Source organism: Scyliorhinus torazame, chromosome 1 (genome assembly GCF_047496885.1).
Source record: "Scyliorhinus torazame isolate Kashiwa2021f chromosome 1, sScyTor2.1, whole genome shotgun sequence".
Lineage (NCBI taxonomy): Eukaryota > Metazoa > Chordata > Chondrichthyes > Carcharhiniformes > Scyliorhinidae > Scyliorhinus > Scyliorhinus torazame.
In genome coordinates, this window is record NC_092707.1 from 110354519 (window position 1) to 110377047 (window position 22529).

The window sequence follows — 22529 nt, forward strand, 5'->3', positions numbered from 1 at the left end:
TACACTGCATCCTCTGCTTTACCTTCATCCAAATGCTTGGTCACCTCCTCAAAGAATTCAATAAGACTTGGAAGGCAAAATCTACCCCTCACAAATCCGTGCTGACTATCCCTAATCAAGCAGTGTCTTTCCAGATGCTCAGAAATCCTATCCTTCAGTACCCTTTCCATTACTTTGCCTACCACCGAAGTAAGACTAACTGGCCTGTAATTCCCAGGGTTATCCCTAGTCCCTTTTTTGAACAGGGGCACGACATTCGCCACTCTCCAATCCCCTGGTACCCCACCCCTGTTGACAGTGAGGACGAAAAGATCATTGCCTACGGCTCTGCAATTTCATCTCTTGCTTCCCATAGAATCCTTGGATATATCCCGTCAGGCCCGGGGGACTTGTCTATCCTCAAGTTTTTCAAAATGCCCAACACATCTTCCTTCCTAACAAGTATTTCCTCGAGCTTACCAGTCTGTTTCACACTGTCCTCTCCAACAATATGGCCCCTCTCATTTGTAAATACAGAAGAAAAGTACTCGTTCAAGACCTCTCCTATCTCTTCAGACTCAATACACAATCTCCCGCTACTGTCCTTGATCGGACCTACCCTCGCTCTAGTCATTCTCATATTTCTCACATATGTGTAAAAGGCCTTGGGGTTTTCCTTGATCCTACCCGCCAAAGATTGTTCATGCCCTCTCTTAGCTCTCCTAATCCCTTTCTTCAGTTCCCTGCTGGCTATCTTGTATCCCTCCAGCGCCCTGTCTGAACCTTGTGTCCTCAGCCTTACATAAGTCTCCTTCTTCCTCTTAACAAGACATTCAACCTCTCTTGTCAACCATGGTTCCCTCACTTGACCATCTCTTCCCTGCCTGACAGGGGCATACATATCAAGGACACGTAGTACCTGTTCCTTGAACAAGTTCCACATTTCACTTGTGTCCTTCCCTGACAGCCTATGTTCCCAACTTATGCACTTCAATTCTTGCCTGACAACATCGTATTTACCCTTCCCCCAATTGTAAACCTTGCCCTGTTGCACGCACCTATCCCTCGCCATTACTAAAGTGAAAGTCACAGAATTGTGGTCACTATCTCTAAAATGCTCCCCCACTAACAAATCTATCACTTGCCCTGGTTCATTACCAAGTATCAAATCCAATATGGCCTCCCCTCTGGTTGGACAATCTACATACTGTGTTAGAAAAGCTTCCTGGGCACATTGCACAAACACCACCCCATCCAAACTATTTGATCTAAAGAGTTTCCACTCAATGTTTGGGAAGTTGAAGTCACCCATGACTACTACCCTGTGACTTCTGCACCTTTCCAAAATCTGTTTCCCAATCTGTTCCTCCACATCTCTGCTACTATTGGGGGGCCTATAGAAAACTCCTAACAAGGTGACTGCTCCTTTCCTATTTCTGACTTCAACCCATACTACCTCAATAGGCAGATACTCCTCGAACTGCCTTTCTGCAGCTGTTATACCATATCTAATTAACAATGCCACTCCCCCACCTCTTTTACCACCCTCCCTAATCTTATTGAAACATCTATAACCAGGTACCTCCAACAACCATTTTTGCCCCTCTTCTATCCAAGTTTCCGTGATGGCCACCACATCGTAGTCCCAAGTACCAATCCATGCCTTAAGTTCACCCACCTTATTCCTGCTGCTTCTTGCGTTGAAGTATACACACTTCAACTCATCTCCGTGCCTGCAAGTACTCTCCTTTGTCAGTGTTCCCTTCTCCACTGCCTCACTACACGCTTTGGCGTCCTGAATATCGGCTACCTTAGTTCCTGGACTACAAATCCGGTTCCCATTCCCCTGCCAAATTAGTTTAAACCCTCCCGAAGAGTACTAGAAAACCTCCCTCCCAGGATATTGGTGCCCCTCTGGTTCAGATGCAACCCGTCCTGCTTGTACAGGTCCCACCTTCTCCAGAATGCGCTCCAATTATCCCTCCTACACCATTCCTGCAGCCACGTGATCAACTGCACTCTCTCCCTATTCCTAGCCTCGCTATCACGTGGCACCGGCAACAAACCAGAGATGATAACTCTGTCTGTCCTGGCTTTTAACTTCCAGCCTAACTCCCTAAACTCGTTTATTACCTCCACACTCCTTTTCCTACCTACGTCGTTGGTACCAATGTGCACCACGACCTCTGGCTGCTCCCCCTCCCCCTTAAGGATCCTGAAGACATGATTCAAGACATCCCTGGCCCTGGCACCCGGGAGGCAACATACCTTCCGGGGGTCTCACTCGCGACCACAGAATCTCCTATCTATTCCCCTAACCATTGAATTTCCTACTACTATTTGCTTTTCTATTCTCCCCCTTTCCCTTCTGAGCCCCAGAGCCAGACTCAGTGCCAGAGACCTGGCCTCTAGGGCCTTCCCCCCGGTAGGTCATCCCCCCAACAGCATCCAAAATGGTATACTTGTTTTGAAGGGGAACGGCCACGAGGGATCCCTGCACTGTCTGCCTGTTTGATTTCTTTCCCCTGACTGTAACCCAGCTACTCTTGTCCTGTACCTTGGGTGTGGTTACCTCCCTGTAACTCCTCTCTATCACCCCCTCTGTCTCCCGGATGATCCGAAGTTCATCCAGCTCCAGCTCCCTAACACGGTCTCTGAGGAGCTGGAGTTGGGTGCACTTCCCGCAGGTATAGTCAGCGGGGACACCGGTGGTATCCCTCACCACCCACATCCTACAGGAGGAGCATGCAACTGGCCTAGCCTCCATCCCCTCTTACTTTACAGAATATAACTGCCCTTTGGACCAACTGGACCGCCGCCCTCCGACTCTGCTCCCAGTCAGCTGCACTCTCTGTAAACTCCCGGCTGCCTTCTCACTCTTTGCGGAAATGTAGGAAACGAAATGAAAGGAGCACCTTACTCCCTCCTCACCCAACTCGCTCAGTCGCCAAACTCTCACTGTAGTACTCAAATGCACCAAATTCAGCACTCCCTAAGTCACCAAACTCTCACTGTAGCACTCAAATACACCAAATTCAGCACTCCCTCAGTCACCAAACTCTCACTGTAGCACTCAAATGCACCAAATTCAGCACTCAGTGCAAACAAAGTCTGCACTGTAGTGGATCACTTTTATACTGTGAATCTAGCCTCTGAAAACTGGCCTAATCCAATTAACTAATTAACAAGCTCCAGCTGCAAGTACCTACAAGTAGAACCTTTGTTTGAAGCTGATTGAAAATTCACCTTCTTCCAAACCAAACAGCAACTTTTAAGTGAATTAACTAAATAAAAGAAAGACTAGACTTTAGATAAAAATGAACCCTTGTACTCCCTCAGTCACCAAACTCTCACTATAGCACTCAAATGCACCAAATTCAGCACTCAGTGCTAAGGATCTTTAACAAGGCTAAAGAGAGAGGAACCCTCCCCCCAACAATGTTACAGGCCTCGATCTCAAAGATCCGGAGAAAGATCCGCTACAATGTGTGTCCGACAGGCCGATATCGCTTTTGAACGTAGATGCCAAATGCTGGCCAAGATTCTGGCCACTAGAATAGTGGACTGTGTCCCAGTGATGATAGGGGAGGATCAGACAGGCTTCGTTAAGGGCAGGCAACTGAACACCAATGTACGGAGGTTCCTAAACATTATTATGATGCCTTCAGACGGAGGGGAGGCAGAAGTAGTGGCTGCGATGGATGCAGAGAAAGCCTTTGAACGGGTGGAATGGGAGTACCTGTGGGGAACGCGAAGGAGGTTTGGATTCGGTGAGAGATTCATAGGGTGGGTCAAACTACTTTATCAGGCCCCCGTAGCAAGTGTATGCATCGAAGGGATGAGGCAGGGGTGCCCCCTCTCCCCGTTACGATTTGCCCTTGCAATAGAGCCGTTGACCATAACGCTGAGGGCTTCAAAGAACTGGGGGAGAGCATCGGGTCTCGCTCTACGCAGATGATCTGCTCTTGTATATTTCGGACCCACTAGAGGGGATGGGGAAGGTCATGCAGATTCTGAGGGACTTCGGTAACTTTTCAGGGTACAAATTAAACAAGGGGAAAAGCGAGATGTTCGTGATCCAAGCTAAAGGGCAGGAGAAGAGACTGGGAGAGCTTCCGCTTAAAATGGTAGAGAAGAACTTTCGGTACCTAGGCATACAGGTGGCTCGAAACTGGGATGCCCTGCATAAGCTTAACTTATCCCGGCTGGTAGAGCAGATGGAGGGAGACTTTAAAAGGTGGGACATGCTCCCGCGTTTTCTAGCGGGGAGAATGCCTTCCCATCATCATCTCCAAGATAGTTTTTAAGCGGGTGAACAAGATCATTTTGGGATTTGTACGGGCAAATAAGACCCCGCGAGTAAAGAGACTGTTTCTAGAGCGCAGTCGGGGGGGCTGCGCTGCCGGATTTTTGCAGCTACTACTGGGCAGCTAATATAGCCATGATTAGGAAATGGGTATTGGGGGAGTGGTCGACGTGGGAGCGGTTAGAGGCAGCCTCATGCAAAGGCACCAGCTATGGGGCACTCGTAATGGCACCTCTCGCCAGCGCGCTACTCCTCAAGTCCGGTGGTGGCGGCGGCACTAAGGATCTGGGGTCAGTGGGGAAGGCACAGGAAGGTGGAAGGAGCCTCAGTGTGGAGCCCGACCCGATACGCAACAATCACAGATTTGTTCCAGGCAAGATAGGCGGAGGGTTTCAAAGCTGGCATAGGGCAGGTATTAAAAGGATGGGGGACCTGTTCATAGACGGGAATTTTCCGAGCTTGAAGGTGCTGGAGGAGAAATTTAATCTGCTCCCTGGAAATGCCTTCAGATACTCGCCTTTCTAAAAAAACATGTGGTGACATTTCTGTTGCTACCCCCATGTAGGATACAGGATAGGGTGGTCTTTGGCACCTGGGTAGGGGAGGGGAAGGTGTCGGACATCTACTAAGAACTACAGGAGGCGGAGGAAGCCCCAGTGGTGGAACTTAAGGGCAAGTGGGAGGAGGAGCTAGGCGGGGAGCTGGATGTGGGCCTGTGGGCTGATACCCTGAGCCGGGTTAATTCCTCCTCATCATGTGCCAGGCTTAGCTTAATTCAGTTTAAGGTGGTCCATCGGGCACACATTTCGGCAGCGAGAATGAGCAAGTTCTTTGGGGTTGAGGATCGATGTGCGAGAAGCCCAGTGAACCATGTCCATATGTTCTGGGCATGTCCGGCTCTCAAAGGATTCTGGCAGGGATTCACTAAGGCAATGTCCAAGATCCTAAACACGCGGGTGGTGCCGAGTCCAGATCTTTGGTGTGTCAGACGATCCGGGAGTTCAGGAAGCGAAAGAGGCCGAGGTTTTGGCCTTTGCCTCCCTGGTAACCCGGAGACGGATCCTTTTAATGTGGAGAGACTCGAAACCCCCCCCCCCCCCCCCGAGTGTGGAGACCTGGATTGGTGACGAGGCTGGGTTTCTCAGTCTTGAGAAAATAAAGTTTGCCTTGAGAGGGTCCATGATGGGGTTCTCCCAGAGGTGGCAGCCGTTCCTCGACTTTCTAGGAGAACATTAAAATAATGTCAGCAGCAATCCGGGGGGCGGGGGGGGGGGGGGAATGTTTACTTACTGCATATTCTTTTTTTTGATAATGTTAACGTTCACCTTGTTTTGTTAAATGTTGTTAATGGTTATGTAAAAATTTTGTTTCGATTAAAACCGGAATAACAATGAAAAAAATTTTAAAAGGAGAGCTGGTGATCGCTATCGTCTTCCCGTAGGGCAGCTCCGGGTCACCCTCCAGCGCTCCCTCCTCCTGGTTGACACCCATAGGGCCTTGGGGGTCACCTTGGGATGGAAGAGCAGCTGGATTGAGCTCCAGAGGTCTCTTTTTGAGCTCAGCTCGCCTTGGCAGGAAATCTGCTAAAGTATGGCCTTGACGTGTTGCAGCCGCCAAGGAAACACCTCGCCAAACGTGCCCAAAAGCAGACTTTGATTTAATTCTGCTGAATTAAGCCCTCTAACACTGAAAGCTATAGTTCACTGTTTGTCTGCTAAAGAACTGAGCACTTGTCAAAGTTTTTAGAAAAATCATCTCTTCTCTGTGCTCTGAAAATACAACTCATCCTTTACAAAAGGTTGTTAATTCAGATTAAGCAAGGCCAAATTTTCTTAAGGACTTCAGATGATAAGCTAAAGACAATAAAAAGCAATAAAATGGTTAAAAGTATAACAGAACTATACTGATCCTTTCTAAAATGCAGTACGAAGATTTGGCTTCAGAAATACAACAAGAATGATGAGGAGAGAACCTACCAACAGCTGAGGGAAGAAAATGAACAGAACTTGGTGCTTGCTAGAGGTCATCTTCGACACCATCCACCATGAAATTATGATTTAAAAATATGAGGGTGCGCTTATATGCAATTTTCCCAGAACAGTTATGAGATGTGTGTATAGGATGCCAAGTTGTAGAAAATTCCAAATTTCTAATGATTAGCGTGTGATGGGTAATAATTACACGGATCCGGAAACACCCAGTTACACTGAAAATATTCGACCTTGGATATCCATTTGCCTCTAAAAAGACCACAACACTTTGGCGTTGGAACAGCAGCTGTGTGATGCTAGTTTAGCTACTGCACACAGCTGTCCTGAATTACAGTGAACTTTGGTCAGCTGTGTTTGACATTCTATGGTAATCTTGGATTATAAAGGTCTGATACACATGATTAGCACACAAGGTTGCACTGCAACTGTAGACAGCTGCAGTCAACAGATGCACAATGTTTTTTTAGGTTATTTCCACAACTCTCAATATAGAAATTGTGTGCTTAAATCCTATTTGTTTCAGATTACAATTGCTCAGAATCCATTGTAAACTGATTAAAATCACACCATTATTCTGTGTTTTAAGCAAACAGTTGAAATCTGTTTTTTCAGGTTCACAGTGGGTTCACTGATCACCCATTGAGGAAGATCGCAGACTATAAATTTTGTTTCGGAGTCATCCCATGTATTGTGGAACAGTTAATAGAACAGATGCGATATCACCAAAAAAGTAAACTTGGCCCTAAGTTTCAGCTTAGTGAATTTTGATAGGTCCTCTTTGAGCAGCTACACGAGTAGATAACTGTGTGGATGCACTTCTCTCATCTCTGGAAGAAAGGGATTGCAAGAAGGGGGCATGAAAACAGTAATAAAAAGGTAATAAGGCACCGATGTTGAGGCCTTTAGGGGCTTATTCATGAGAAATGACCATTGAAAGGGTCACTGGTTACTTAAATTTGAGATGCTTTACACACCAGAGTAATTTGAGATAGACCGGGCACTTCTCAGCTTCAAAAATGATGGCCGTGGGCCTTTTTGTGAGTATTGTGCAATACAAAGGGAGAAATGCTCTGATCGGGTAGCCATTATCCTGCAGGATAGCTTTGATGCACCCTATTTCAGCATCAAGCACAGGCCCATTTACAAGATTGCTGGTAGGTAAAGGTAAAGTGACCATAGTCCTAGATGACAATAGGTTGCTTTCTCCTTTGAGGGAGAAAGCTGACTGGTGGTGATTTAACCTGAGGATCACCACATCTCAGGCAAGGTTGAGAAGGCAGGCCTTCATGAATAACCTCACTTGGCTAGTCAGCAGGTTTGTGTTGCAAAGCAAGGCCAGCAGCACGGGTTCAATTCCCCTATCGGCTGTGGGATTGCTGGTAAGACTGATATTGCAGCATGTGGGACTGTAGGAATCCTAACATGTATAGTGACCAGTGAAGGTAGGCCTGCGGTAGAACTTGTAGAGAATCAATTAGCAGATATCTCAACTAGCATGTCGAAGAAAGGGAACACGCTAAACTGCTCCATTTCAAAGGTGGATTTGAGCACGGGATGGAGCACATTAATGCATGCAAGGAATGTTTTACATGCAGTTTCTGATTTATAGCAAACATGTAATCTACATATTGGAAACATGCAACGGGTAGGGGGTTATGGGCCATTCCATTGAAAACGCTTTCCTCATGGAAACGAACGGAAATGTTAACGAGAGCTGGATCTAAAGGGGAGCCTATGTCAACATCATGTATTTGGGCATACTGAGTGTAATTAAAACAACGTGATTGCATGAGTTGCTATGTTCAAAAGTTATATGAATATAGATTCAGAAAATTGCGAAGCATCTAGATTGTCATAGATGTTTATGGCTTCCTTTTCATAGCCATAGCGTGTGTGTGGTCAAAAACAACCACCTAACTATTCTAATTGGGGAATGCAAGTGCACATCTAAATACTTCTTAAATGTTATGAAGGTCTCTCTGCCTCCACCACCCTTTCAGGCAGCAAGTTCCAAACTCCCACCACCCTCTGGGTAGAAAAAGCTTTTCCTCACAACCCTTCTCCTCCTGCCCCTTACCTTAAATCTATGCCCCCTGGTCACTGATTCTTCCACCAAGGGGAAAAGGTTCCTGCTCCCTACCCTATCTATACCCTCATAATTCTTTACATCTCAATCATATCCTCCCTCAGTCTCCTCTGCTCCAAGCAAAACAATCCAAGTCTATCCAATCTTTCTTCATAACGAAAACTCTCCAGCCCAGGCAACATCCTAGTGTATCTCATCTGCACCCTTTCCAGTGCTATCACATCCCTCCTATAATGTGGATTCCAGAACTGCACACAATACTCTAAGCTGTGGCCTAACCAACGCTTTAAACAGTTCCAGCATAACACCCCTGTTCTTAAACTCTATGCCTTGGCTAATAAAGGCAAGTATACCATATGCCTTCTTAACCTCGGAATCCATCTGCCCCGCTACCTTAAGGGACTGGTGTATATGCACACCAAGGTCTCTCTGATCCTCAGTGCTACCCAGGGTCTTGCCATGTATTCTCTTGCTTTGTTTGTCCTGCCCAAGTGCATCACCTCATACCTATTCGGATTGGAATTCCATTTGCCACTAATCAGCCGACCTGACCAGCCCGTCTATATACTCCTGTAATCAAAGGTCATCCTCCTCACTATTTACACCCCCATCAATTTAGAATCACCCGCAAACTTTAAAAAATAGATATTTTTATTGCCATTTTGAATTTTACAATTGAAACTTTGCATCTGATATTTACAGCTTATGCAGTTCCTATGTACATATAATTTTCTTTGATATTTCCTCTCCCCCCCCTCCCCTTTCCCACACATCCCTCCCCTCCCTTCCGACCTCTCCTTGGCATCCCCCTCTTTCATCCTGGGTGTTCTGTCCCAGATCATCCGCAAACTTACTGATCAACCCTCCTAGATTCATATCTAAATCATTTATATAGACCATAAACAGCAAGGACCCCTACACCAATCCCTGCGTGACCCCATTGGACCCAGGCTTCCAGTCAGAAAACATCCCTTGACCATCAGCCTCTGCTTCCTGCCACCCAGCCAATTTTGGATCCAATTTGCCAGATTTCCTTGGAAACCATGGTCTCTTTTCTTCGCTATCAGTCTCCTATGTGGCACCTTATCAAAAGCCTTGCTAGGGTCCAAGTCGACTATGTCAAATGCATTTCCCTCATCTATACATCTGGTCACCTTTTTGAAAAATTCAATCAAGTTGGTCTCCCCTTAACAAAACCATGCTGACCACCATTCTTGATTAATACCTGTCTCTCCAAATGCAGATTAATTCTGTCTCTCACGATTACTTCCAATAGTTTCGCCACCACTGAGGATAGACTGGCTGGCTTGTAGTTTCCTGGTTTATCCCTTCCTCCCTTCTTGAATAATGGTATCACATTGACTATCCTCCAGTCCTCCGGCACCTCTCCTGTGGCCAGAGAGGAATTGAAAATTATTGCCAACGCCCCTGCTATTTCCTCACATGCGTCGCTCAACAGCCTGGGATACATTTCATTTGGCCCTGGAGATTTGTCTACTTTGAAGCCTGCATGATCACTCAGAATCTCTTTTCTGCCTATGTTAATCTCTTTAATTTTATTACAGTCCTTTTCCCTGATTTCTATACCCACACTGTCCCTCTCACGAGTGAAGACAAAGTATTCATTTAGAACCCAACCTACATCCAGCAGTTCAGAAAACTAGATAAATTAAGAGAAATGTCCAAGAAGTCTGCAGTTAAGTGAACAGAGATCAAGATAATGTTCAGAAGAATTCAAGAAAGAGTAAACAAAATGTTCTGAGTTAAAGAAACAATTGCAGTAACCAGATCTAAAGTGGGACAACAGCCTTCAAAGGTAAAGCAAACATCTGATGCCATTTTAACACAGTCTGGGAATCGAGAATTAAAACAATTGTGAGCAATTTGCACAGCAGTCAAGACAAAGAAATCCTAAAGGAGTTGGTGTAAAACCCTGCACTGATTCACAGTTAAAAGTGGAGCGGAAACTTTGTTTAAAACTGTCATTTAGAAAACCTGGTCTGGATTTCGGAATGCAAACCACTAAGGAAAAGCATAATTATAAGAGAAGATTTTAAAGCTTGTTTTTGGGAGTGGAGTTTGAAAACTCTCACGTGGCAATCATCTGAGTGGATTCTGCGGAGACATCCAAAAACATTCACCTGGGGTTCAGAGTGGAGTTTGTATTTGCCTACAGTCATCTTGTGTACAAAGAAAAGTACAGCACAGGAACAGGCACTTCGGCCCTCCAAGCCTGCGCCTGCCATGCTGCCCATCTAACCTAAAACCTTCTACACCTCCGGGGACTGTATCCCTCTATTACCATCCTATTCCTGTATTTGTCAAGGCGCCCCTTAAATGTCACTACTGTACCTGCATCCACCACCTTGTCCAGCAGCGAGGTTCAGACACCCACTACACTGTGTAAGGAACTTAACTTCACAAATCTCTTCTAAACTTTGCCCCTTGTACCTGCAATCTATGTCCCCTAGTAATTGACTCTTCTACCCTGGGAAAAAGATTCTGACTATCCACTCTGTCCATGCCCCTCAGAAATGTCTCCTCCTTAAAAGGGACTTTGTGTTGATGAGACCACTGTAGATTAAGATGTACTTTGATATTAAAACCTGTGTAAAATTGTTAAGATAAGGGGGGTATAAAGGAGTCGATCCAACTTTTCATGTTTAATTTATTTTTAAATTCCCAGTTATTAAAACTAATTAGCAGTCTGGTTCCTCCATTTTTTTTTAAAGTAAAAGTTACAATTTTTGGAGCCAGGGTTTCATCCTGGGACCTTTCACACAAACAATAGGTCATTGCCAGTTGGTTATTTTTTCCTACTTTTTACCTAAATGCACCTGAACATTCTTCTCAATATTCCTGATAGCCTCATAGATCAATTTCAAAGACAGCGGCTAAGACTTAATCACAACTTAGATGAGAACATTAATGTTCTATCTCGGCCTCCTCTGGAGGTCACCAGCATCACAGATGTCAGTCTTCAGACCATTCGATTCACCCCATGTGATAGCAAGGAACAACTGAAGGCACAGTATACTGAAACGACTATTGGCCCTGACAATATTCCAGCAATAACACTGAAGATTGTGCTTCAGAACTTGCCGCACCCCTGGCTAAGCTGTTCCAGTACAGCTACAACACTGGCATCTACCCAGCAATGTGGAAAATTTCTCAGGTATGTCCTATACAGAAGAAACAGGACAAATCTAACCCGGCCAAGTATTGCCTCATCAGTCTATTCTTGATCAGTAAAGTGATGGAAGGGTCATCAACAATGCTATCAAGTGGCATTTACTCAGCAATAACCTGCTCACTGCGTTCAATTTGGATTCTGCTAGGACCACTCACTAACCTCCTGACCTCATTATAGCCTTGGTTCAAATGAGGACAAAAGAAATGAAGTCCAGATGTGAAGTGAGAGTGACTGTCCTTGACATCAAGGCAGCATTTGACCACATGTGGCATCAAGGAGCCCTAGCAAAACTGAAGTCAATGGGAATCAGGGGAAAACTTTTTGCTGTTGGGAGTCATACCTTGCACAAAGGTGATTGTAGTGGTTGGAGGTCATTCATCTCAGCTCCAAGAGTTCCGTAGGATAGTGTTCTTCAGCTCCTTTTGTCAATAACCTTCCTTCCATCATAAGGTCTGAAGTGGGATGTTTGCTGATGGCTGCACATGCTCAGCAACACCTGCGACTCCTCAGATATTGAATCCATCAATGTGCAAATGCAGCAAGACCTGGACAATATCCAGGCTTGAACTGACAAGTAGCAAGTGACATTTACACTACACAAGTGCCAGGCACTGGTCATTTGATGAGGCTACCAAAGCTTTTGATGAGGCTATCAAGAAAACTTTAAGAAGAACAAGTGCATTTAGGCAAATAATAGAGAATAATAATCGTCTGTCAACATGAATCAATTTGGTACACTAACTAATGTCCAGTCGGGAGCACCATAGGCAGGTGCTTGGGCAAACAGGGAAAACTGATCAGGTTGTATTAAACAAAAGAGAATCTAACCATCTCCTCTTGACATTCAATGACATTATCCCCCACAATCAACATCCTGGAGTCTACCAATGACCAGAAACTGAACTGGACTAGCCATTTTATCATAGATTATCATAGAATTTACAGTGCCGAAGTCCATCGAGTCTGCACCGGCTCTTGGAAAGAGCACCCTACCCAAGGTCAACACCTCCACCCTATCCCCATAACCCAGTAACCCCACCCAACCCTAAGGGCAATTTTGGACAGCAAGGGCAATTTATCATGACCAATCCATCTAACCCGCACATCTTTGGACTGTGGGAGGAAACCGGAGCACCCGGAGGAAACCCACGCACACACGGGGAGGATGTGCAGACTCCGCACAGACAGTGACCCAAGTCCGAATCGAACCTGGGACCCTGGAGCTGTGAAGCAATTGTGCTATCCACAATGCTACCGTGCTGCCGTGGGAAATCCTGTGGCAAGTGACTCACCTCCCGACTCCCCAAAGCCTGTCCACCAGCAACCAGGCACAAGTCAGGAGTGTGATGGAATATTCTCCACATGCCTGAATGAGTGCAGCTCCAACAACACCCAAGAAGCTCAACACCACCCAGAACAAAGCAGCCTGCTTGATTGGCACCCCTTCTGCAAATTAGAAATTTTCCAAAATATATCAAGTGGTAACAATGATATTAATATTGCAGAAAAAATAATTCTGCTTCAATAAAAGCAAAATACTGTGGATGCTGAAAATCTGAAATACAAATAGAAAATGCTGGATAAACTCAGTGGGCGGGATTCTCCAATCCCGCGGCAGAGTGTCCACGCCGTCGTAAACGCCGTCGCGTTTTACAACAGCGTGTGAACGGGCCGCTCCCACGTCTAATTCTGGCCCATACGGGGGGGCCAGCACGGCACTGGAGCAGTTCGCGCCGCTCCAGCTGCAGATCCCGGCGTGAACTGGGCGCCGCGGGATCCGCGCATGCACAGTTGCGCCGGCACCAACGAGGACATGTGCAGTGGCGCTGGAGCCAACGCACCCATGCGCAGTGGCCTTCTTCAACGCGCCGGCCCCGATGCAACATGGTGCAGGGCTACAGGGGCCGGCGCGTAGGAAAGGCGGCCCCCAGCCACAGACGCCGGCCCGCTGATTGGTGGGTCCCAATCGTGGGCCAGGCCACATCGGAGGCTGCTCCCCGCCGCCGGGGTCAGAGCCCCCCACCCCCCATAGGCTGCCACCCGACCCTTACATGCCGAGGTCCCGCCGGCCCAGAGCAGGTTAGAACGGCGCTGGCAGAACTCTGCTCTTTTTCTATGGCCGCTCGGCCCATTCGGGCCAGAGAATCAGCGGGTCGGCCGCGTAGAGCGGCCCGCACCACGTCAACGCCAATGGCGCCGATTCTCCGCACTGCGGAGAATCGCGTGCCGGCGTCGGGGCGGCGTGGACCGTTCGCGGGGATTCTCCGGCTCGACGCGGGGCTGGGAGAATCCCGCCCAGCAAGTCTGGCAGCTGGTCCGGGGAGACAAAATACAGACAGGGTAACCACTTTGCAGAACACCTTCGCTCAGTCCGCAAGCATGACCCCCAAACTTCTTGCTGCTTGCTATTTTAGCACACCATCTTTCTCGCACGCTCACATGTCGGTCCTTGGCCCGTTGTAATGTTTCAGTGAAGCCCAACCCAAACTGTAGAACGACACCTCATGGAAATGCCACGATGGTCAAGTTCCCCTCCAAGTCACGCATCATCCTGACTTGGAAATATTTTTCTTTGCTGGATCAAAATCCTGCAATTCCCTATGTTACAGCAGTGTATCTCATGGAGTATAGGCATTCAAGAAGGTGGCTCACCTTCGACATGGATAATAAATGCAGGCCTTGCCAGCAAAGTACACATTCCGTGAGTGATTTTTTTTTAAATGCCAGTGAAATCAGTGAGTGATGCACCAATACATGTCTGTACTTGCCTGGATACTTAGTCTCATTGATCATGGGGGGGGATTCTCCCAGCCCGGGGCTGGACTAGAGAATACCCGCAACCGGGCTATGCCGCCCCTTCACGCGATTCTCCGTTCTACACTGCCATTGGCGCCAGTGTGTTTGGCGCAGTGCCAGTCGCGGGCCGCTGTACATGGCTGGGCCGCCGATTCTCCAGCCCGGATGGGCCGAGCGGCTGCTCTAAAAAGGCAGAGTCCCGCCGGCGCCGTCCACACCTGGTCGCAGCCGGTGGGAACTCTGCGCACAGGGTCGTGAGGCGGCCTGTGGGGGGGGGCCTCCGATGGGGCCAGGCCCGCGATTGGGATCTACCTATCGGCGAGCCGGCCTTTCGCTCCCCGGGCCTATTTTCTTCCACGCCGGCTCCTGAACTCCCGCGCCATGTTGCGTCGCGGCCGGCGCGTTGAGGGAGGCCACCGCGCATGCGTGGGTTGGCGCCCGCGCCACTGTGCATGCACGGATCCCACAGCGCACAGTTCGCGCCGAGATGAGAGGCTGGAGCGGCATGAACCGCTCCAGTGCCGTGCTGGCCCCCTGTAGGGGCCAGAATCGGTACTCCCAGCGGCCCGTCCACGCCGTCGTGAAACGCGACGCCATTTCCGACGGTGTAGACACTCTGCCGCCGAATGGGAGAATCCCGCCCCACAACTCTGGGTGAATTGCAAGTCTTATTTTCTGCTACTCTAACCCATCAACTGTGTACTGAAACTAAAATGTAATAAACATTAGTAATAAGCACAGCAGCATCCATCCATTCTTCAGATGTTTATAAAATTGCCTTAGCCTCTCTTCTTCACCTACACATTAATTACAGGGTGAACACTTCAAATATTGTCAAGACAGTTCGAGTCCGCCTACATATTTTCATTAAACCTAGGAGATGGCAAACGTGTGGTTTAATTAGTTCAGTAAGCTCTCGGATCAAGTCAGCAAGAGAAGACTATGGAATTAGAGGGAAGTAAACATTACCTTCCATTGAAATAAAATGAGTCATCAGCCATGAGTAAGAGATGAAATTATGGACCATTTAACACAAGTCAGTGGAAAATGCTTATGAGTATTTTTCTTGTTGTCATGTAGAATGTAGAACCGTTAGGAATTCTCTGCTGCGCTATGTAGCTGGTCAAGCCTCATTAATCTGATGAATTATTTTTGAAAAGTAAGCTAATTTTCTGCTTAGAGAAATCCAGTTGATATGACCTATTTAGATCTTCAGAATTATTTGATTTTGTTTCATTTACAAAGGCTAAAAAAAGGTCATTATGTAAGGTTACCAGTTTTTGAAAGAGGTCTCCAACACACTGATAGTGACTCCACTGCTGAACCCTGGGGGAAAGGCCATCATAGAATTCTTTGTGTATCTCATAAAGCTCAGGCACTTTGAAGAAGATTGTTTCTATTTGCTGGTTAGTGAGGACGGGCTGAGATGTGGTGGCAGCTGCTTTAAGAGGTTTCATAGGCTGTAAGACAAAGATATAATAAAATGAAGGATTATGTTCAAATACAACTCCTGTATAACAGAATACTAATAACTCACAAATGTCGCAGTATCACCACAAATGTCACTTTTCTGAGGTAAATGGGACATAACAGTTATTTCAGATAATTTTATTTGTTGCATGGTGTAATGTGGCCAAATCTTCTATCCTACAACTTGCACATATACACTCTAATCTCGACAGTCCAGAATGTCTGGGACCAAGTCATTTCTGGATTTTGGAGTTTTTAGATTATCGGATGACATTTGAATGCCTAACCACAAGTGTGAGAACTGGGAAACATCATAGATATAAATACTTTAACTGCAATGTAAAAGTGACAAAACATTATAAAGCAATTAATTCAAAAAGTTTTACTTATTTAAACACTGTGGGCTGGATTCTCCGGTTGCCGTCGGCGAAATCATGTTCGGTGATTGGCCGGAGAATCCGTTATTAGATGCTCCGCCCCCTCAAAAACAGTCATCACTGAGTATGCCGCATGCCATTGGGACGGCCTCAGGACGTCACCTGAGGCCCTCACCCGATGCTCCGCCCCCGATGGGCAGGCCTCTCGACGGCATGGGACACGTGTGCTCACAGTTTTCGGGGACCACGCGTGACAGCTGCGGACAGTGTCCAGTGCCACCCATAGTCCGGGGGGGGGGGTCGACATTTTGGTCGTAAGACCAGACACATGGTCCAGACATCAGAAAATCCAGCCCTGTATCTTCCGTATTTTACAAGAACACACAAAAATTAAAACAGGAGGCTACCAGGCCCTTCAAGCCTGCCCCACCATTCAATACAATCATGGCTGATCTATGCCGGTCTCAACTCCTTTCCTGAACCATTTCCTCTTGGCCCTCTATTCCTTGATCTATCGTAGGCTGGATTCTCCGCCCCGTTGCGCCACATTCCGTTTCACCCCGCCGGCGGGATGCTCATTACGCTGACAGGTCATGGGGTTTCCCATTGTGGGGCAGCCCCACGCCATCAGGAAACCCCCGGGTTGCCGGCAAAACGGAGCATCCTGCCGGCAAGAATTCAGCCCCATATTTATCCACCTCCACTTGAAATACTTCTAATGATCCAGTCTCCACCACCCGCCGGGGCAGAGAATTCCAGAGATTCACCACCCTCTGCAAGAAGAAATTTCTATGCACCTCAGTTTTAAATGACAGCCCTTTATCACGTCTCCTTGTTCAAGACTCTCCCACTCGTGAAATAATCTCAGCATCTACCCTCTGGATCTTATATGTTTGAATAAGGTCACTCCTCATTCTTCTAAACTCCAAGGAATACAGACCCAGACTATTTAGTCTCTCTTAATAGGACAACCCTCTCATCCCATTGGCCTGGTGAATCTCCTTTGGATTGGCCCCAATGTTACTACATCCTATTTTAGGAAAGGGGACAAAAACTGCATGCAGTATTCCAGATGAGGCCTCACCAATACCCTGTACAATTGCAACAAACCTCCCGATTTTTAAACTCTAACCCCTTTGCGATAAAGGCCAAAATTCTCTTTGTCTTCTTAACTACTTTTCAGCTTTTTCTGATTCATGCACTTGAACACCTAGATCCCTCTGTACTTCACTGACCTGCAGTCACTCACCATTTGCATGATCTGTCTTTTGATTCCTCCTACCGAAGTGCATGACCTCACACTTTCCCCACATTAAACTCCATTTGCCAGGTTTTCGTCCAGTCACCCAATCTATCTCTCTCCCATTGTAGAATCTCAATATCTTCATCACAACAAGCCCTTCCATCCATTTTCGTATCATCGTCAAACTTGGAAGCCTTACATTCTGTTCCTTCCTCTAGGTCATTAATGTAAACAATTAACAATTGTCAGCCAAGAACTGATACCTGCGGTACTCAACTAGTTACATCCGCCTACTCTGAAAAGGACCCATTTATTCCAAGACTCTGTTTTCGATGTGACAGCCAGTTTTCAATCCATGCTAACCCACTTCCTCCAATTCCATGGGCTTTTACTTTATTTTTTATTTTATTTCTTAGTTTGTTTTTTAAATAAAGTTAGAGTACCCATTTATTTATTTTTTCAATTAAGGGGCAATTTAACGTGGCCAATCCACCTACTCTGCACATCTTTGGATTGTGGGGGTGAAACCCATGCAAACACGGGGAGAATGTGCAAACTCCACATGGACAGTGACCCAGAGCCGGGATCGAACCTGGGACCTCGGCGGTGTGAGACAGCAGTGCTAAGCACTGCACCACTGTGCTGCCCAGGGGCTTTTACTTTATGCACCAGCCTCTTATACGGCATCTTGTCAAATGTCTTTTGGAAATATAAATACACATCTACATATTCCCCTCTATCTCACTCTCCCTGTTACATCCTCAAAGAATTCAAGCAAATTTGTCAAACATGATATACCTTTCATACCTGTTGACTACGTTTAATACATTCAGCTTTCCTAATTGATTCGCTATTTTCTCTTTTTGATTATTGGCTCTTCGGCTTGCCAATCAATAATAGATGTTAAATTAACTGGTCTATGGTTTCCTGCCTTCTGTGTTTCTCCTTTTTTGATCAAGTACGTTGGCTGTTTTCTAATTTTCTAGTACCCTCCCAGAATTAAGCGAATTATGAAGAATTTCAACCAATGGGTCCATTATCTCTGTAGCCACTTCCATTAAAACCCAAGCCTGCAGTTCATCGGGTCCTGGCGAACTGTTCGCCTTTAGTCCCATAGGTTTCTCAAATACTCTATCCCTTGTGATTGGGATTTTTGTAAATTCTACTATGTTATTTGAAGTCAGGCCATCTGCGATCTTAGTATTTTTTCAATGTCTTCCATGGTGAAGACTGATGCAAAATATGTATTTCCATATACGCCATTTCTTTGCTTGTTGTTATTAATTCCAGCCTCATTCAGTAGAGGTCCACATTTGCCTTAGCCGCCCACTTCCTATTTATATATCCATAGAAACTCTTGCTGTTTGTTTACAATGCTGTATGCAAGTTTTCTCTCAAAATTCATTTTCTCCCTTCTTATGAGTTTTTTAGTCTTTTGCTTCTGGATTCCAAAAACATCCCAGTCCTCTGGTCTACCACTATTCCTTGCCACTTTGTATATCCTGCTTTTCAATTTAACATTATCCTTGACCTCCTTTGTTAACTAGGGATTTTGTCTCTTTATCGTGGAATCCCTCTTTTTAATTGGGATAAACTCCCGCTGAGCATTACAGACCAGCTGTTTGAATATTTGCTACTGTTCATAGGATCATAGAATCGCAGAATCCCTACAGTGTAGAAGAAGGTGGTTGTTCGGTCCATCGAGTCTGCACCGAACCTCTGAAAGAGCACCTCTACCTAGGCCAATCTCCTGCCCTATCCTCGTAACCCCACCTAACCTGCACGTGAAGGGGCAATTTAGCATGGCTAATCCACTTAACCTACACATCTTTGGACTGTAGGAGGAAACCAGAGCACTTGGAATAAACCCACGCAGACATGGGAGAACTTATAAACTCCACACAGACAGTGACCCAAGGCCGGAATTGAACCCGGGTCCCTGGTGAGTAAGGCAGCAGTGCTAATCCGCTGTGCCACCATGCTGCCCTCATACAAAGAACAAAGAAATGTACAGCACAGGAACAGGCCCTTCGGCCCTCCAAGCCTGTGCTGACCATGCTGCCCGACTAAACTACAATCTTCTACACTTCCTGGGTCCGTATCCCTCTATTCCCATCCTATTCATGTATTTGTCAAGATGCCCCTTAAATGTCACTATCGTCCCTGCTTCCACCACCTCCACCGGTAGCGAGTTCCAGGCACCCACTACCCTCTGCGTAAAAAACTTGCCTCGTACATCTACTCTAAACCTTGCCCCTCTCACCTTAAACCTATGCCCCCTAGTAATTGACCCCTCTACCCCAGGGAAAAGCCTCTGGCTATCCACTCTGTCTATGCCCCTCATAATTTTGTATACCTCTATCAGGTCGCCCCTCAACCTCCTTCGTTCCAGTGGGAACAAACCGAGTTTATTCAATCGCTCCTCATAGCTTATGCCCTCCATACCAGGCAACATTCTGGTAAATCTCTTCTGCACCCTCTCTAAAGCCTCCACATCCTTCTGGTAGTGTGGCGATCAGAATTGAACACTATACTCCAAGTGTGGCCTAACTAAGGTTCTATACAGCTGCAACATGACTTGCCAATTCTTATACTCAATGCCCCGGCCAATGAAGGCTAGCATGCCGTATGCCTTCTTGACTACCTTCTCCACCTGTGTTGCCCCTTTCAGTGACCTGTGGACCTGTACTCCTAGATCTCTCTGACTTTCAATACTCTTGAGGGTTCTACCATTCACTGTATATTCCCTACCTGCATTAGACCTTCCAAAATGTATTACCTCACATTTGTCCGGATTAAACTCCATCTGCCATCTCTCCGCCCAAGTCTCCAAACAATTCTAAATCCTGCTGTATCCTCTGACAGTCCTCATCGCTATCCGCAATTCCACCAACCTTTGTGTCGTCTGCAAACTTACTAATCAGCCCAGTTACATTTTCCTCCAAATCATTTATATATACTACAAAGAGCAAAGGTCCCAGCACTGATCCCTGGGAGTAGATCCTGTCTCGAAGAATTCTCTCCAGTAATTTCCCTACCACTGAAGTAAGGCTCACCGGCCTGTAGTTCCCTGGATTATCCTTGCTACCCTTCTTAAACAGAGGAACAACATTGGCTATTCTCCAGTCCGCCGGGACATCCCCTGAAGACAGTGAGGATCCAAAGATTTCTGTCAAGGCCTCAGCAATTTCCTCTCCAGCCTCCTTCAGTATTCTGGGGTAGATCCCATCAGGCCCTGGGGACTTATCTACCTTAATATTTTTTAAGACACCCAACACCTCGTCTTTTTGGATCTCAATGTGACCCAGGCTATCTACACACCCTTCTCCAGACTCAACATCTACCAATTTCTTCTCTTTGGTGAATACTGATGCAAAATATTCATTTAGTACCTCGCCCATTTCCTCTGGCTCCACACATAGATTCCCTTGCCTATCCTTCAGTGGGCCAACCCTTTCCCTGGCTACCCTCTTGCTTTTTATGTACGTGTAAAAAGCCTTGGGATTTTCCTTAACCCTATTTGCCAATGACTTTTCGTGACCCCTTCTAGCCCTCCTGACTCCTTGCTTAAGTTCCTTCCTACTTTCCTTATATTCCACGCAGGCTTAGTCTGTTCCCAGCCTTTTAGCCTTGACAAATGCCTCCTTTTTCTTTTTTACGAGGCCTACAATATCTCTCGTTATCCAAGGTTCCCGAAAATTGCCGTATTTATCCTTCTTCCTCACAGGAACATGCCGGTCCTGAATTCCTTTCAACTGACACTTGAAAGCCTCCCACATGTCAGATGTTGATTTGCCCTCAAACATCCGCCCCCAATCTATGTTCTTCAGTTCCCGCCTAATATTGTTATAATTAGCCTTCCCCCAATTTAGTACATTCATCCTAGGACCACTCTTATCCTTGTCCACCAGCACTTTAAAACTTACTGAATTGTGGTCACGGTTACCGAAATGCTCCCCTACTGAAACATCTACCACCTGGCCGGGCACATTCCCCAATACCAGGTCCAGTACCGCCGCTTCCCTAGTTGGACTGTCTACATATTGTTTTAAGAAGCCCTCCTGGATGCTCCTTACACACTCCGCCCCGTCTAAGCCCCTGGCACTAAGTGAGTCCCAGTCAATATTGCTGAAGTTGAAGTCTCCCATCACCACAACCCTGTTGTTTTTACTCTTTTCCAAAATCTGTCTACCTATCTGCTCCTCTATCTCCCGCTGGCTGTTGGGAGGCCTGTAGTAAACCCCCAACATTGTGACTGCACCCTTCTTATTCCTGCTCTCTACCCATATAGCCTCACTGCCCTCTGAGGTGTCCTCCCGCAGTACAGCTGTGATATTCTCCCTAACCAGTAGTGCAACTCCGCCACCCCTTTTACATCCCCCTCTATCCCGCCTGAAACATCTAAATCCTGGAACGTTTAGCTGCCAATCCTGCCCTTCCCTCAACCAGGTCTCTGTAATGGCAACAACATCATAGTTCCAAGTACTAATCCAAGCTCTAAGTTCATCTGCCCTACCCGTAATACTTCTTGCATTAAAACATATGCACTTCAGGCCACCAGACCCGCTGTGTTCAGCAACTTCTCCCTGTCTGCTCTGCTTCAGAGCCACACTGTCCCTATTCCCTAGTTCTCCCTCAATGCTCTCACCTTCTGACCTATTGTTCCCGTGCCCACCCCCCTGCCATACTAGTTTAAACCCTCCCGTGTGACACTAGCAAACCTCGCGGCCAGGATATTTATGCCTCTCCGGTTTAGATGCAACCCGTCCTTCTTATATAGGTCACACCTGCCCCGGAAGAGCTCCCAGTGGTCCAGATAACGGAAACCCTCCCTCCTACACCAGCTGTTTAGCCACGTGTTTAGCTGCTCTATCTTCCTATTTCTAGCCTCACTGACACGTGGCACAGGGAGTAATCCCGAGATTACAACCCTAGAGGTCCTGTCTTTTAACTTTCTGCCTAGCTCCCTGAACTCCTGCTGCAGGACCTCATGCCCCTTCCTGCCTATGTCGTTAGTACCAATATGTACAATGACCTCTGCCTGTTTGCCCTCCCCCTTCAGGATGCCCTCTACCCGTTCGGAGACAT

The 22529-nt window shown here is 46.7% G+C and overlaps 1 protein-coding gene across 1 annotated transcript in view; it reads right to left on the reverse strand.

Moving 5' to 3' along the window:
* Positions 1-22529, reverse strand: part of LOC140410916 (breakpoint cluster region protein) — a 464596-nt gene that overhangs the window by 290521 nt on the left and 151546 nt on the right. Inside the window, exon 4 of the mRNA XM_072499748.1 lies at positions 15626-15811. Coding sequence (XP_072355849.1) covers positions 15626-15811 — 186 coding nt within the window. The remainder of the gene's footprint in view (positions 1-15625; positions 15812-22529) is intronic.